The 17,378-nt window shown below is 37.3% G+C and overlaps 1 protein-coding gene across 1 annotated transcript in view; it reads left to right on the top strand.

Moving 5' to 3' along the window:
• Lrp1b (LDL receptor related protein 1B) overlaps window positions 1-17,378 on the top strand; it is a 1,492,917-nt gene that overhangs the window by 501,861 nt on the left and 973,678 nt on the right. The window contains exons 4-5 of the mRNA XM_077794359.1: window positions 3,240-3,359; window positions 8,930-9,058. Of these exons, the coding sequence (XP_077650485.1) occupies window positions 3,240-3,359; window positions 8,930-9,058 (249 nt within the window). The remainder of the gene's footprint in view (window positions 1-3,239; window positions 3,360-8,929; window positions 9,059-17,378) is intronic.

Here is a 17,378-nt window from a genome sequence, read left to right as displayed (position 1 = left end):
TGTATCTCAAACAGTGTTTAAAGGGACAGTCCTTTACTTGTTAGGTTCCATGTACTAACTTCATGCTTATGACTTCCATATCTATATCTACATTCCAGACTTCTCTTTTAGAGGTAAACCCAAATTCTGAGCTCTTCTCTGGTCATTATATTGTGAACATGTAAAACCTTAAGATAATCAAAGACAAACATAATATATGTTTGTAATGTCTGTGCTTTTTAGTCATAAAGTATTACTATAAGTTATACTAGTGGACTTTCCACCACTCCTTTCCCTGTCACATTGTAAATCCTCAATGTGTCTAAAACAGTTTTGCATTTGTGGAACCCTAGCAGAGGGCTTTGATTAGGTGCTAAATAAATATTGAACTAAAATAGCATATAAATTCAAGCCACTTTTGGACAAATTCCACCATAATGAAACAAGATCTGACAACTCAATTACCTAACTTTAAGAGGTAAATGAAGTATCTTTGGGATGTATCTTAATAGACTAGAAATGATCCTCTTGTTAATTCTCATTTTAAAGTTAAGCTATTTCATTGATTAACTCATTCAATACAAATCCTATGAATCACTTTCTATGTCTTTAGTAAACTACTAAGTCTAGAATTACAAATGTAAATAAACAAATAAAATTAATTCATTAAATGACATCCCATGGTTTGAACCATCCCTAGATGGTACAGTGGGAATCAGAACAGTTTATAACAAGATGGGGCCACGAAGTGACACTGACCTTGTTTTGCAGGCATGTTCTGTCATATATTTGTTCTGATTTTATATAATCTTGGACTAGTTATGAGCTACCAATCTCCTCTTCTTTAAAATATGAGGTTTCAAAGAATTTTCATATTTATAGAACCTGAAATATAATACTTTCTAAATTTTATACTAATGGGGAGAACAGAATTTCACAAAGCATCATTTATTCCATATTGTATTGGTATAATTTTTACAGACAAACCAATGGTATTTGTGTGTTAAATAACTGTTCATAACTATATTAATGTGTCACTAGCATTAACCAATTATGCAAGATTACAAATTAGGTGTAGTTCATTTGTATAGTAGTTAAAATTGCTTCAAGAAAACCAAAATGTTCTAGGTATTTCAAGAGATAAGGTATTTGATATAAAAAATATTAGTTGTTATTGTACTGTAGTTTTATTCCAGACAGAAAGGAAGTCTTGAAACTTAGTAAGTTTGCAAGTGGTGAATAGACATGAAAACAGTACCATGGTTTCTACCCCACCCTTCCAATCTCAGGTTGATGAGAAGAAATGGAAGCCAACAAAGAAAGCTATGATATAGGAAAGCCAAGAGCACAGTAGCTTGGAAGCAGAGTCAATTGTGAGAACAAACCAAAAAAGAAATAGTTACCAACTGTGTCAAATGCTGCTGATAGTTCAAGTAACGGAAAGACAGAGAAAAAAGATCGTTGCACTTATCAACAAATAGGTCATTAGAGACTTTTATGTGAAGCACTAGGGGTTAAAATTGAATGGCTGGGTTTAAAGTAGAAAAAGAGGGAGGGAGGGAGGGAGGGAGGGAGAGAGAGAGAGAGAGAGAGAGAGAGAGAGAGAGAGAGAGAGAGAGAAAGTTTTATTTTAAGAGAAACAGAATTGAGCAGTATTGACAATTGGGTAAGTGAAATCCAGGGTTTTTATTTATAAGTTGGGAAAAAAATAAGAGCACTGAGAATAAACTAGTGCATAATTCAGAAATCTTTCTCTGTTAAGGGATTATAGTAAATTATTTTAGACTTTTTAGTCCCTACCATTTCTGGGGTAGAGTGAAAAGAGCCATACACAACATGTAAATAATGGGTGTGACTGTGCTCCAATGAACATTATCATATAAAAACCATACTGGGAACTTAGTTTGTCAATCCTGACCTAATATCAACCAGGTGGGGGGCACGATTACATGATTAAAAAGGAAGAGGATCACAGTTCGAGTGAAATCTGTGAGTAGATGAGTGCAGATGGGATTTGTGCCTACCATGTGGTGTGGGAGCATTGACAATGAATTCCATTAAGTTTGAAAGGCAAGGGAGACAAGAACATGCATCAATATGTAGATGGGCAGTGTGAACCTGAAAAATCTCTTCTGATTGTTTTAGTTTCCTCAAAGAAATAGCAAACAAGATTGACATATATAAGTGAATATTAGGAAGGAGCTTTTACGTTTTTAAGAGAAGGTGTATATAATAGTTGTATGAGAGAGTTGAAAAAAACTTAGCTAAAGGAATACTATAGACAATTATTGTTTTAGTAATATACCCAGTGTTCAGTTTAGGAGGTTCAAGTGTGTTCTTTTCCCCACATTGGAATTTTTATTCATTTTAGTTGCAATTTATAATTTTTCAGAAGTGCCAGATAAGCTTATGACAAATTATGACATATTTTGAGTCATTGAATATTCAAAATACTTTTTTTACCTACTATGGGAAAAAAACTATGGAATTCATTAATACCTCTACATTAATACCCCTAATTTGGACAGTAAAATTAGTCATGCATTCAACTAAATATATTTCTATGTTTATATATTTCTAGATTATTCCTGTTAGGTACTTTTTTTTAATGTATATGCTCTTGTCACTTCATCTGTGTTTCAGGCCTTTATCATATGGAATCCTAAGTTTCTCTGATGGTTTACTAAGTTTTGATTCAATGATGTATAAATTCTTAATGTGTTCAGATATAATGAAAAATATAATGTCCAGTTTTTATAAAATATTTTGTTACTGATGGAAAATAAATTATTAAAATGGAATATATTCACACTGATTACTATGAAGGTTACACATGGATTGGTGAATCAAAACAAGGTCTTGAAAGATAGAAAATCATTTGGTGTGTGAGATAAAAAAGGCATGGATGGTAAAATCAACCAGTGAATTGACTTTTTTTTTCTCTTGAAACAATTTAATTTACTAGACATTTAAATGGAAAGAATTTGTGACTTTGAAGATAGTGACAAGCTAAAAAACTGAAAGACCCAACTTATTGATCTTAAATTTTATTAACATAATTTCAAACAAATGCAATCCAATGTATTTTAAAGGAATAGACATTGTTTCTTCCCTAGATTAATCATGGAATCTTACTGAGAAAATAATCAGAACTGTTTAATTACCATTATTACTAAATAAGTATAACCAATATTTAAAATTTAGAACTATACATATGTTCACAGTTTAACATAGAGACTATATTTGTTTTTCAACTGCAGAATTGTTAACCAATTGCCAGCAGCTGAATTGTCAGTATAAATGTGCAATGATGAGGAATAGTACAAAATGTTACTGTGAGGATGGATTTGAAGTAAAAGAAGATGGGAGAAGCTGTAGAGGTAAGTGTAAAATTAAACTATATTTGTGTTAACTCTACTTGTTTTCAGTTTTGCATTATTGTAACGAATGCCTGCTCTGACCTACTCAAATTGAGGAAAGGTTAATTACCCACCATTTTGAAGATTTCAGTCCCTGATTGATTGGTCCCATTGCTTTTGGACCTATAACAATGGTGGAAACACAATGGATGAAGCCCATTCATTCATGGCCAGAAATTAAAGAAAGAGATGAATAGATAAATCTCCCAATCCCCCTTCCCTAAGTTCTTTAAAACTCAATCACCTTCAGTAAACACCTTGAGGTAAGAATAAAGCCTCCCATGCATGAACTGTGTGGCAACACTCTTATTATTATTATTATTATTATTAATATTATTAATATTTTTATAGAGGTTTAGTTAATAGAAAATAATATATCTTTGAGTACCTATCATGTTCCACTTAAAGTTTGTTAACTCTTTTTTTAGATTTAAAAGTTAATACATCCCCCCAAAATGTAAACATTACTCTTATGAGTTTATATCAATACATTTTCAATGTGTTTCACAATAATATCAGAATGTCAAAAAGGGCAAATGTTTTAGTTAAACATTAACAAATAGATTTAATTATTATATATTTCTAAATGTTTTATGGTAGTCATATGGCTATAGTCTAGTAAAAATTTATTAAGTAAGTTAATAATTGCTAGTTATGTAAAGTTCTTTATAATTTTTGCATTGGTAATTATGGTAGCAGATACTTACCAATAGCAATAATAATAGATATAAATATTGGTACACATATATTATGTATATTATTTGATATGGTACTTAGAATCTGTATTTATTTCAAATCTCTTAAGGGAGCATGCACACAAAATCGGGGAATAGCTTCATTGCCCAACTACTAATAATTGGAACATTTTCCAAAGAAATTGTGCTTTGCTGATTATTTTAATAAGCTTCACTTTCATATTATTGATCTTAAAATTTAAGATCAATAAGTTGGGTCTTTTAGTTTTATACTTTTCAGGTATATCTGTGGTTTGAACTTTAGTTTACTATTTATTTATTAATATAAAACATTTTTTATAACACAATTGATTATTAAATACTCATTAGAGTCTGCTATAAGAGGATCAGGTTGATATGTTTAGTTGTGTCATATGTTTTGAACCAACATTTAAAAATAAGTCATACATATAAAAGTCCAGACATTCTGAAAAAAATCTAGGGAATTCTAGATCCCTCATAATCACAAAAGTCACCTTGATGTACATGGCTTCAAATATAAATGGTGCCTTAGGACACACGTGGAATTTGTGGTTCAAAATAGCCCTTAATATTTAAATGTGTTAGACTTAGGTACCTATAACATATATTTCGCTCTTATTTTCTACACCTTACTCCAGTAAGAATCAGGATTTTCAGTTCCTTTTGCAAGGATAAATTGAAGTCTTGAATTTCCTAGTCTTTGAATTAAATGCAAAAATATAATCATAGTTGATCCCTCCTGTTGAACACGAGTAACAATTGTATAGCAATAATTTGAGAAATCACTAATGGAAAAGAAACTTGTTTTATTTTCTCCAAATATTCGAATGGCTGGGTCTGAGAATCACTTATACTTCCATGAAACTGTATTTCCAGTCAATTCTCTGTCTTAAAGAAAAAAGAAGGCAGCATCACAAGTAATGACTTGTCTATTCCTTTGTGGCCAATTTTGTGGAGCTGTATCATGTCACAGCAGTATATTCTAGCTAAGTAGAAAGAATAAAAAAAATCATTAATCACATTTCTTTCCTGTATAATATAATTATATCAGAAATGCCAAAATAGACACCAATAATATTAAAGTAGAAAAATCTGTGGAAATAGACAAGAATCATTACTGCAACCAGAGCCTGGATTTTACCAAATGGAAGACTAGATTTCTTTTAGAATTACCATAGACTTAATTCCAAACTCTGTTCTTTCAGTTCCAAAAGCACTTATTGAAAATGAGCCATCCATGGCTGCAGGTTATTATAGGACACTAAAAAAATCAGAGAATAGAGCAAATTAATTCCATACAACTACATTGTTTCCCAATTTAAATTGTCCCTTATGCTATTCAGCAATCTTTTTGCTTTCCCTTAGTAAGTTCCTTTATTAGCTTGGGTTTTCCCAAAAGCCAGTTCTGAAACAAGGATTCAAGATTCAAGGTTTATTTGTGCCTCACCATGCTTTTTTTCTTTTTTCTTCCTTCCTTCCTTCCTTCCTTCCTTCCTTCCTTCCTTCCTTCCTTCCTTCCTTTCTTTTCTTCTTTCTCCCCCTCCTCCTCCTCCTCCTCCTCCTCCTCCTCCTCCTCCTCCTCCTCCTCCTCCTTCTTCTTCTTCTTTTTCTTCTTCTTCTTAATAATGGCAGTGAGAGGTGATCTAGAAAGAGAATAGCTAGAAAAATTAACTGTCTACAACAAGGTTTGACTGAGCTGAAATGTGTTCTCCATCCCTCTAGGATGAGGGATGAAGGGACTTAGGTTTTAATGTACATTTCCAAATAGGCAAGAAGCAAGTGGTCATGTGCTGGAGAATGTTTTATCTCTCCTGGAACTTTGACCTGCCTTGAATCCTAGCAGAGCTTCTCATGAGATGATTTGGAGGAATTGCATATCCCTCAGACACAATGAAAGATCCCCACAGGTGCAGAAGTACATGTAAATATTTGAGGGATATGAGCAGACAGTATCTGTGTGTGACAGCCCCCTTGGCCATCACTTGTAAAAGAGTACTTCAATCATTCTTTATTCTCTTAAAATATGTTTCCTTAATCTATTCTCTTTCATATTATCAATGAGTTTTTATTTTCTAAACATTTTTGTAGGTATCATAAATATTAAATCAAACTCCTCTCCTTTCTCCTCAGGATTTGCATTTATATCCCAACATGCTTTTTTGTTCTCATTTCAGAATAGGTTTACTTCTTTAATTTGCTTGTTTCCCATTTTTATTGCTGCCCAACTGAACTTTTGTCTTATCTTAGTCCATTAATTTTCACCTCTTCTGTATGTTTAATGTTCTTTCACTGTCTCACATTGTAGTCAATACGTAAGTTCACATTTCTCCAATAAAAAATACATGCAAAATAAAACAAGAAACATGCAAACATCTATTTTAGATACTGCTTCTTCTTATAGCCTCATTCCTGTCCCCATCTCTTCTTTATTATTTGAGATGTTTAACAACTGACTATACTTACATTCTCAATTTTGTTATTTCAATTTTATGTCTCAATCCTTCATTCCTATTTTGTGGCTTCTAATATTATAACAAAAGTCAAACACCTTTAAACTTTCCATTTCCTTCAGATCTAGTTGAGACTGGTGAAAATCATCAATTTTAATCCCTAAGTACTTTTACAGCCTTTTCAGTTTATCTGGACTTTCCCAGAGCACCAGTGTTCTTGATTATCTTCACTACAAACTCTACCTCCCATTTATACACATAAAGGGTAAGTTTGAGATCATATGGCAACTTTCTTCATTTCATACTCATCAACCCAGAAGTGACATTCAACTCTTTCTAGAGTCCCACAAAACTGTCAGGTAAAATCCACTGAAACAATATATTTGTGTGTGTACTGGAATTATTTGAAAGCTTGATAGATAAAGATTTTTTATAACAACAAGAAAATTCTATACTACCAGGATCAAAACATAAGTGTCCTAATCTCCTAATCGAGGTATCCAAATGAGAATTCAATCTTTATTTTTTTGAATTTCTTCATTGCATATAATTCATTGCATATAATCCTTTTAAACATTTTGATATTCTTGAAAAGTTCTTCTTTTCTTAGCTCTTCCTGAATTAGTCATGAAGTCTCCTACATAGGAGGCTCATGGACTCCTTTTTTCTGGCCTGCCCTTTCCACATCAGCACCTGATAACAATTTATTCCAGCCAAATTATTATTTTTTTCTTAATTTCCATTTATCTGTAGAAATAACCATTTTCTGTTTGTTTAAATTTATTATCTATATGCTATTGAGTCCAAAATGATATAGAACAGATCTTAGTCTATATTAACAGTCCAGTATTGTCAATTGCTTATTGCACATTTACTGAGAGATGCTCTGTGGACACCTCAAGCTTAACATAATCAAATCAAAGTCATTATCCCCTCTCATCATATCTCTACTCAAATCCACACTCCTATATTCTCTATTGCAAAATTGAACCACCATTCATATCCATCACTTCCAAACAGTTTTTAAACCTTATCTATTTTAATTGTGTAAATCTTAGAGTTTATTCCCTTTACTTCATATCTAACAACTTAATTAACTTTCCAGGATCCGTTCTTTACATTTACCAATCCATCTTTTCATCCGAACTTGTTTTGGTTGAGAATGCAAAGTTGATCATATGGCTTATCTATTTTTTTTACTTTTCCATTACCCCTTTTGGTTCAGTAGGGTAGATTTCTTGCCTACTCATCACAAATGCAAATAAAACTTGAAATTAAAAAAATTATTTGATATTAAATTTGATCTTTTCTTCTTTGCTTTATTATCTGTTCCACAAATTATTTTCCCATTCTCATCTCCTACTACTTGCCCTAATACACCTTTACTGAACTTGATTCCTTGCGCTTCTATGATACCCATACTACATCATCCCAATGTCTTTTACATTGTATTGTATTTAACTAAAGTGTTCCTTTTTATCAATCCTTTCTTGTTTTTGTTTTTTTTATCTGAAGTTTCCACTTAGTATTCTCCCTCCAGGCCCAAGCAGATGTACTTCCTTCTCTCGGATTATCTTATTATTAGGATATGCCTTTACAATAAAGAAATGCATAGTATCAAAATAATATCTCACTGAACTTGTATCATTTAAGGATACAACACAAGTTTTTTTTTTTTTCAATTCTATTTTATTCTGGGATTAGTACAGAGGTTGGTACATAGGTCAGACTGAATATACATCTGTCTAAAAAATTAAGTATGACAAGATGTCTTTTTGTTTCATTGGTCAGTTAAGAATCATTTAACATCCACTGTTTATGGAGATTTAAACTAGATGGTAGAGGAAGGAAGGAAGATATTAAAATAAAATTTAATTAAAATGTCTGGTTTCAATAAGTGCTTGATAGTTTCCCCTTTCTAAATTAGTGAGGGTGATTTACATAGCTTGGCTCAAAACTCTTATTAAATCTGTAAATTGAAAACCATGTCACAAGATAAATTCTTTGTTAATATAGTAAAAAGACTGTGTTATGAACACTGGAACTATTCAATAAATATTAATTGCAGTATATTTCATACCTTGACCAAAATACCGAAGGACTTCTTGCCTACCCATCATAAATGCAAAACTTATATTTAACAAATGACTTGATATTAAATTTGATCATTTTTTCTTTGTAAATATTAAAGCAACAATGAACTTGAATTTCAGTTAGTGTGGTCTTGAAAAGTCATATTGGTGTTAGTGCTTCCTTCATAAGCAAGAGTCTGTTTCCAAAGTTCAAACATACATGCATTCTTCAAGGAGAAATAAAAATGTCTAAGAGTTAAGTTGCTTAGAAATGATGCCAATTTTCCTTTTAGATCGAGACGAATGTGCTATTTATGGTACCTGCAGCCAGACCTGCATAAATACACATGGCTCCTATGCTTGCAGTTGTGTGGAGGGCTATCTAATGCAGCCAGACAACCGGTCTTGCAAAGCCAAAAACGGTAAGTGAATTTTTTTTTTGTCCCGAATTCCTTGCTTCCTTTACACAGCTCCTTTTCATTAGAAATGAAGTATAGCAATATGGATTTGGAAGGGTAGAGGTTCCTTCATTTCTTTTTTTTTTTTTTTTTTTTATTGGTCGTTCATAACATTACATAGTTCTTAATACATCATATTACACGGTTTGATTCAAGTGGATTATGAACTCCCGCTTTTACCCCGTATACAAATTGCTGTATCACATCAGTTACCCTTCCATTGATTGACATATTGCCTTTCTAGTGTCTGATGTATTCTGCTGTCTGTCCTATTGTCTACTATCCCCCCTCCCCTCCCCTCCCCTCCCCTCCCCTTTTCTCTCTCTACCCCTTCTACTGTAAATCATGTCTTCCATTTGTATTCTCTTGACTTACCCCTCCTTACCTCTTATATGACATTTTGTATAACCCTGAGGATCGCCTTCCATTTCCATGCAATTTCCCTTCTCACTCCCTTTCCCTCCCACCTCTCATCCCTGTTTACTGTAAATATTCTTCTCAAGCTCTTCGTCCCTACCCTGTCCTTGTTTACACCCCTTATATCAAAGGAGTCATTTGGTATTTGTTTTTTAAAGATTGACTAGCTTCACTTAGCATAATCTGCTCTAATGCCATCCATTTCCCTCCAAATTCTATAATTTTGTCATTTTTTAATGCAGAGTAATACTCCATAGTGTATAAATGCCACATTTTTTTTATCCATTCATCTATTGAAGGGCATCTAGGCTGGTTCCACAGTCTTGCTATCGTGAATTGAGCTGCTATGAACATCGATGTAGCAGTGTCCCTGTAGCATGCTCTTGTTAGGGCTTTAGGGAATAGACCGAGAAGGGGAATAGCTGGGTCAAATGGTGGTTCCATTCCCAGCTTTCCAAGAAATCTCCATACTGCTTTCCAAATTGGCTGCACCAATTTGCAGTCCCACCAGCAATGAACAAGAGTGCCCTTTTCCCCGCATCCTCTCCAGCACTTATTGTTGTTTGACTTCCTAATGGCTGCCAGTCTTACTGGAGTGAGATGGTATCTTAGGGTAGTTTTGATTTGCATTTCTCTGACTGCTAGCGATGGTGAGCATTTTTTCATGTACTTGTTGATTGATTGTATGTCCTCCTCTGAGAAGTGTCTGTTCAGGTCCTTGGCCCATTTATTGATTGGGTTATTTGTTATCTTATTGTCTAATTTTTTGAGTTCTTTGTATATTCTGGTTATTAGGGCTCTATCTGAAGTGTGTGGAGTAAAGATTTGTTCCCAGGATGTAGGCTCCCTATTTATCTCTTATTGTTTCTTTTGCTGAGAAAAAACTTTTTAGTTTGAGTAAGTCCCATTTGTTGATTCTATTTGTTAACTCTAGCGCTATGGGTGTCCCATTGAGGAATTTGGAGCCCGATCCCACAGCGTGTAGATCATAACCAACTTTTTCTTCTATCAGATGCCGTGTCTCTGATTTAATATCAAGCTCCTTGATCCATTTTGAGTTAACTTTTGTGCACGGCGAGAGATAGGGATTCAGATTCATTTTGGTGCAAATGGATTTCCAGTTTTCCCAGCACCATTTGTTGAAGATGCTATCCTTCCTCCATTGCATGCTTTTAGCCCCTTTATCAAAAATAAGATAGTTGTAGTTTTGTGGATTAGTTACTGTGTCCTCTATTCTGTACCATTGGTCCACCCGCCTGTTTTGGTACCAGTACCATGCTGTTTTTGTTACTATTGCTCTGTAGTATAGCTTGAAGTCTGGTATCGCTATACCGCCTGATTCACACTTCCTGCTTAGTATTGTTTTTGCTATTCTGGGTCTTTTATTATTCCATATGAATTTCATGATTCTTTTATCTATTTCTACAAGATATGCTGTTGGGATTTTGATTGGCATTGCATTGAACTTATAGAGAACTTTTGGTAATATCGCCATTTTGATGATGTTAGTTCTGCCTATCCATGAGCAGGGTATGTTTTTCCATCTTCTAAGGTCTTCTTCTATGTCTTTCTTTAGGGTTCTGTAATTTTCATTGTATAAATCTTTCACCTCTTTTGTTAGGTTGATTCCCAAGTATTTCATTTTTTGGGGGGATATTGTGAATGGAGTAGTTGTCCTCATTTCCGTTTCAGAGGATTTGTCGCTCATATACAGGAACGCCTTTGATTTATGCATGTTGATCTTATATCCTGCCACTTTGCTGAATTCATTTATTAGCTCTAATAGCTTCTTTGTAGACCCTTTTGGGTCTGCTAGGTATAGAATCATATCATCTGCAAATAGTGATAATTTAAGTTCTTCTTTTCCTATTTTTATGCCTTTAATTTCTTTTGACTGTCTAATTGCTCTGGCCAGTGTTTCGAGGACTATGTTGAACAGAAGTGGTGAGAGAGGGCATCCCTGTCTTGTACCAGATCTTAGAGGGAATGCCTTCAATTTTTCTCCATTCAGAATGATGCTGGCCTGTGGCTTATCATAGATTGCTTTTACAATGTTGAGGTATGATCCTGTTATCCCTAATTTTTCTAGCGTTTTGAACATAAAGGGATGCTGTACTTTGTCGAATGCTTTTTCTGCATCTATTGAGATGATCATATGGTTCTTATTTTTAAGTCTATTGATGTGGTGAATAACATTTATTGATTTCCGTATATTAAACCAGCCTTGCATCCCAGGGATGAATCCTACTTGATCATGATGTATAATTTTTTTGATATGTATTTGAATCCGATTCGCCAGAATTTTATTGAGGATTTTTGCGTCAAGGTTCATTAGAGATATTGGTCTGTAGTTTTCCTTCTTTGAAGTGTCTTTGTCTGGTTTCGGAATCAGGGTGATGTTGGCCTCGTAGAATGAATTTGGAAGTTCTCCCTCTTTTTCTATTTCCTGAAATAGCTTGAAAAATATTGGTGTTAGTTCCTCTTTAAAGGTTTTGTAAAACTCTGCTGTATACCCATCTGGTCCTGGGCTTTTCTTAGTTGGTAGTCTTTTGACGGTTTCTTCTATTTCCTCTATTGTTATTGGTCTGTTTAGGTTGTCTATATCCTCCTGGCTCAATCTGGGCAGATCATAGGACTCAAGTAATTTATCTATGCCTTCACTATCTTCTATTTTATTGGAGTATAAGGATTCAAAGTAATTTCTGATTATCTTCTGTATTTCTGAAGTGTCTGTTGTGATATTGCCTTTTTCATCCCGTATGCTAGTAATTTGGGTTCTCTCTCTTCTTCTCTTCGTTAGCATGGCTAAGGGTCTGTCAATTTTATTTATTTTTTCAAAGAACCAGCTTTTAGTTTTGTCAATTTTTTCAATTGTTTCTTTTGTTTCAATTTCATTAATTTCAGCTCTGATTTTAATTATTTCTTGCCTTCTACTTCTTTTGCTCTTGTTTTGCTCTTCTTTTTCTAGGATTTTGAGATGAAGTATGAGATCATTTATTTGTTGGTTTTTTCTTTTTTTGAGGAATGAACTCCAAGCAATGAATTTTCCTCTTAGAACTGCTTTCAATGTGTCCCATAGATTCCGATATGTTGTGTCTGTGTTTTCATTTAACTCTAGGAATTTTTTAATTTCCTCCTTGATGTCTTCTAAAACCCATTGATCACTCAGCAACCTATTGTTCATTCTCCAGGTGATGCTTGCTTTTTCCTTTCTTCTTTTATCATTGATTTTCAGTTTCATTCCATTATGATCAGATAAGATGCATGGTATTATCTCTACCCCTTTGTATTGTCTAAGAGTTGCCCTGTGACATAGTATATGGTCTATTTTTGAGAAGGTTCCATGTGCTGCTGAGAAAAAAGTGTAGCTACTTGATGTTGGGTGGTATAGTCTATATATGTCAATTAAGTCTAGGTTGTTAATTGTGTTATTGAGTTCTATAGTTTCCTTATTTAACTTTTGTTTGGAAGATCTGTCCAGTGGTGAGAGAGGTGTGTTGAAGTCTCCCATGATTATTGTATGTTGGTCTATTAGACTCTTGAACTTGAGAAGAGTTTGCTTGATGAATACAGCTGCACCATTATTTGGGGCATATATATTTATGATTGTTATGTCTTGTTGGTGTATGGTTCCCTTGAGCAGTATGAAGTGTCCTTCTATATCCCTTTTGATTAGCTTTGGCTTGAAATCTATTTTATTAGATATGAGTATGGACACTCCTGCTTGTTTCCGCAGTCCATATGAGTGATATGATTTTTCCCAACCTTTCACCTTCAGTCTATGTATATCTTTTCCTATCAAATGCGTCTCCTGTAGACAGCATATTGTTGGGTCTTGTTTTTTGATCCATTCTACTAGCCTGTGTCTCTTAATTGGTGAGTTTAAGCCATTAACATTTAGGGTTATTATTGAGATATGGTTTGTTCTTCTATCCATATTTGTTTATTGATGTTACTAAACCTGATTTGTTATCCTCTATGACTACTTTCCCCCCTTTACTGTCCTACCTCCCATTGTTGGTTTTCAATGTTGTTTTCCATTTCCTCTTCCTGTAATGTTTTGCCAAGGATTTATTGAAGAGATGGTTTTCTAGCTGCGAATTCTTTTAACTTTTGTTTATTGTGGAAGGTTTTAATTTCATCTTCTAACCTGAAGCTTAATTTCGCCGGATACACGATTCTTGGTTGGAGCCCATTGTCTTTCAGTGTTTGAAATATGTTATTCCAGGATCTTCTAGCTTTCAGAGTCTGTGTTGAGAGATCAGCTGTTATCCTGATTGGTTTACCCCTAAATGTAATCTGCTTTCTTTCTCTTGCAGCTTTTAAAATTCTCTCCTTATTCTGTATGTTGGACATCTTCATTATAATGTGTCTAGGTGTGGATCTCTTATGATTTTGCACATTCGGCGTCCTGTAGGCTTCTAGGATTTGGGATTCTGTCTCAATCTTCAATTCTGGGAAGTTTTCTCGTATTATTTCACTGAATAGACTGTTTATTCCTTTGGAATGGAGCTCTGTGCCTTCCTGTATCCCAATGACTCTTAAATTTGGTCTTTTGATATTGTCCCATAATTCTTGGATGTTCTGCTCATGGTTTCTTAGCAGACTTGCTGAGCTGTCTATGTTCTTTTCCAGTTGAAATACTTTGTCTTCATTGTCTGATGTTCTCTCTTCTAAGTGATCTACTCTGCTGGTAGTATTCTCAATTGAGTTTTTAAGTTGGTTTATTGTTTCCTGCATTTCTAGAATTTCTATTTGTTTGTTCTTTATTACCTCTATCTCCCTGTGAAATTGATCTTTTACTTCCTGGATTTGTTTGTCAATGTGATCTTTCATTGTCTGATTTTGCTGTCTCATGTCTTCCTTGAGACTCCAGATCATCTGAAGCATATATATCCTGAACTCTTTATCTGATATTCCATCTGTTGCAGCTATTACCTCTTCTAAAGTTGAGTTGACCTGCATTGCTTGTGGTCCTTTCTTTCCTTGTCTTTTCATACTGCCCGCGTTTCTTTCTGCTTGGTGCAACTGTTGTGTTTTGAAATTTACCCCCTATTTATTTATGTTGCTCTTGTATACTTGAAAAGTCTCCCTTGCAGGTGCGGGCGGCGGCTGTGCCCCTACTCCAATTGGGGTGACGTGTCTATCACGCTGGCGGCTCTCTGGGCCTGTTCCGGGAGTGGAAGGCGGCTCTGCTCTGTCCCTATTCCAATTGGGGTGTCGTGACTACAATGCTGGCAGATCGCTGGGCCTCTTCCGGGCGTGGGCGGTGGGCTTGGCTGGTGGGATTCCACCTAATGGCAGTCCCTAACCTCCCTGCTTGCTAATTAATGGCTTCTCTGAGGCGCCACGCCTTCTGTAGCTGCGGGGCAGGCCGCGCGAATCAGTTGGCCTGGATCTCCGGGGTCCTGCTGCTGGCTGTTTTGATGTTACAAGCTGTTGGAGAGTGGTGGTGTATTCTTCAGCTTTCCCGGATGGTGGCCACTGACTGCCTGGATGGAGTGTCTGCTGTTTAGATGTTGCACTCTGAAGGAGAGTGGCGGTGTATCCTTCAGCTTTCCCGGATGGTGGCCGCTGACTGGCTCGGCGGAGTGTCCGCTGTGGGGGATGGGACTGTACCGCTTCCTTCCCCTTCTGAGAACCCGTGCTCGGCCCAAGGGTCCATGTGGGCTTGGCTGGTGGGATTCCACCTAATGGCCTTCCCTAACCTCCCTGCTTGCCAATTAATGGCTTCACTGAGGCGCCATGCCTTCTGTAGCCGCAGGGCAGGCCACGCGAATCAGTTGGCCTGGCTCTCCGGGCCCTGCTGCAGGCTGCTGGGATCCCTGGCACTCTATCACTTTGATTTTTTCTGCTTGCCCCTCCCCCAGCGCTGGCTAGCCAGGTTTCCTTTTGGCTGCTACTGGGAGGAGGGGTTGGAGGTCAGGTGTCTCTGGTTTCCCCCTAGCCTGTATGGAGGCTCAGCTTGATACTCCCTCTCCCGGCAAGCGTAGGAGAGATTTTATGCGAATTCCCGCTGTCTGGGGGGTGAGCTGAATGACACCGACCTGTTTTGATGTCGCACTCTGAAGGAGAGTGGCGGTGTATCCTTCAGCTTTCCCGGATGGTGGCCGCTGACTGGCTCGGCGGAGTGTCCGCTGTGGGGGATGGGACTGTACCGCTTCCTTCCCCTTCTGAGAACCCGTGCTCGGCCCAAGGGTCCGTGTGGGCTTGGCTGGTGGGATTCCACCTAATGGCCTTCCCTAACCTCCCTGCTTGCCAATTAATGGCTTCACTGAGGCGCCACGCCTTCTGTAGCCGCAGGGCAGGCCACGCGAATCAGTTGGCCTGGCTCTCCGGGCCCTGCTGCAGGCTGCTGGGATCCCTGGCACTCTATCACTTTGATTTTTTCTGCTTGCCCCTCCCCCAGCGCTGGCTAGCCAGGTTTCCTTTTGGCTGCTACTGGGAGGAGGGGTTGGAGGTCAGGTGTCTCTGGTTTCCCCCTAGCCTGTATGGAGGCTCAGCTTGATACTCCCTCTCCCGGCAAGCCTAGGAGAGATTTTATGCGAATTCCCGCTGTCTGGGGGGTGAGCTGAATGACACCGACCTGTTTTGATGTCGCACTCTGAAGGAGAGTGGCGGTGTATCCTTCAGCTTTCCCGGATGGTGGCCGCTGACTGGCTCGGCGGAGTGTCCGCTGTGGGGGATGGGACTGTACCGCTTCCTTCCCCTTCTGAGAACCCGTGCTCGGCCCAAGGGTCCGTGTGGGCTTGGCTGGTGGGATTCCACCTAATGGCCTTCCCTAACCTCCCTGCTTGCCAATTAATGGCTTCACTGAGGCGCCACGCCTTCTGTAGCCGCAGGGCAGGCCACGCGAATCAGTTGGCCTGGCTCTCCGGGCCCTGCTGCAGGCTGCTGGGATCCCTGGCACTCTATCACTTTGATTTTTTCTGCTTGCCCCTCCCCCAGCGCTGGCTAGCCAGGTTTCCTTTTGGCTGCTACTGGGAGGAGGGGTTGGAGGACAGGTGTCTCTGGTTTCCCCCTAGCCTGTATGGAGGCTCAGCTTGATACTCCCTCTCCCGGCAAGCCTAGGAGAGATTTTATGCGAATTCCCGCTGTCTGGGGGGTGAGCTGAATGACACCGACCTGTTTTGATGTCGCACTCTGAAGGAGAGTGGCGGTGTATCCTTCAGCTTTCCCGGATGGTGGCCGCTGACTGGCTCGGCGGAGTGTCCGCTGTGGGGGATGGGACTGTACCGCTTCCTTCCCCTTCTGAGAACCCGTGCTCGGCCCAAGGGTCCGTGTGGGCTTGGCTGGTGGGATTCCTTCATTTCTATACACTGATCCATAGTTAGAAATCCAGAGCCCTTCTTTCAGCTGTCACTGATTATTATAAAACTCTTTCCATTACAGGTTTCCATGAGCTCCTACTTTGCCTACAAAATTCATCCTTCACATGATAATGTTGTCTGCTAACCAATAAACCAGATCTTATTCTTCTCTCCTTTAAAATCTCTCAATAACTTTCGCCCATCCTGAGAATAAAATGTGAACTATAAGGGCCTAATTATCAGGCAATTCCTTTTTATAATTTCACCTCTCTCTGCTCTCTCTTCTTCAGTACCAACCATATTTGTTTCCTTCTCCTTCTTCAACTAGGTTGGTCTTGCCTGAGGTCATTTCATTTCCTATTTTGTCTGGCTGCAATGTTTTTACCTATAATATTCACCTTAATATCTCCTTCTTATCATTCAATTCCCAGCTAAAATGTCCAATTTCAGAAGGAACTTTCTTATCTATTCTATTTACACCCTCTAAACATTATATTTGCCAGTTGTATTTATTTATAAACACCTACTGTATTGCTATGATCCAAGTTCTGTTTTCC

This window comes from Urocitellus parryii, chromosome 1, assembly GCF_045843805.1.
Source record: "Urocitellus parryii isolate mUroPar1 chromosome 1, mUroPar1.hap1, whole genome shotgun sequence".
NCBI classification, from domain to species: domain Eukaryota; kingdom Metazoa; phylum Chordata; class Mammalia; order Rodentia; family Sciuridae; genus Urocitellus; species Urocitellus parryii.
The sequence above is the reverse complement of the archived record's forward strand: the minus strand, read 5'-3'. Positions and strand labels throughout refer to the sequence as shown.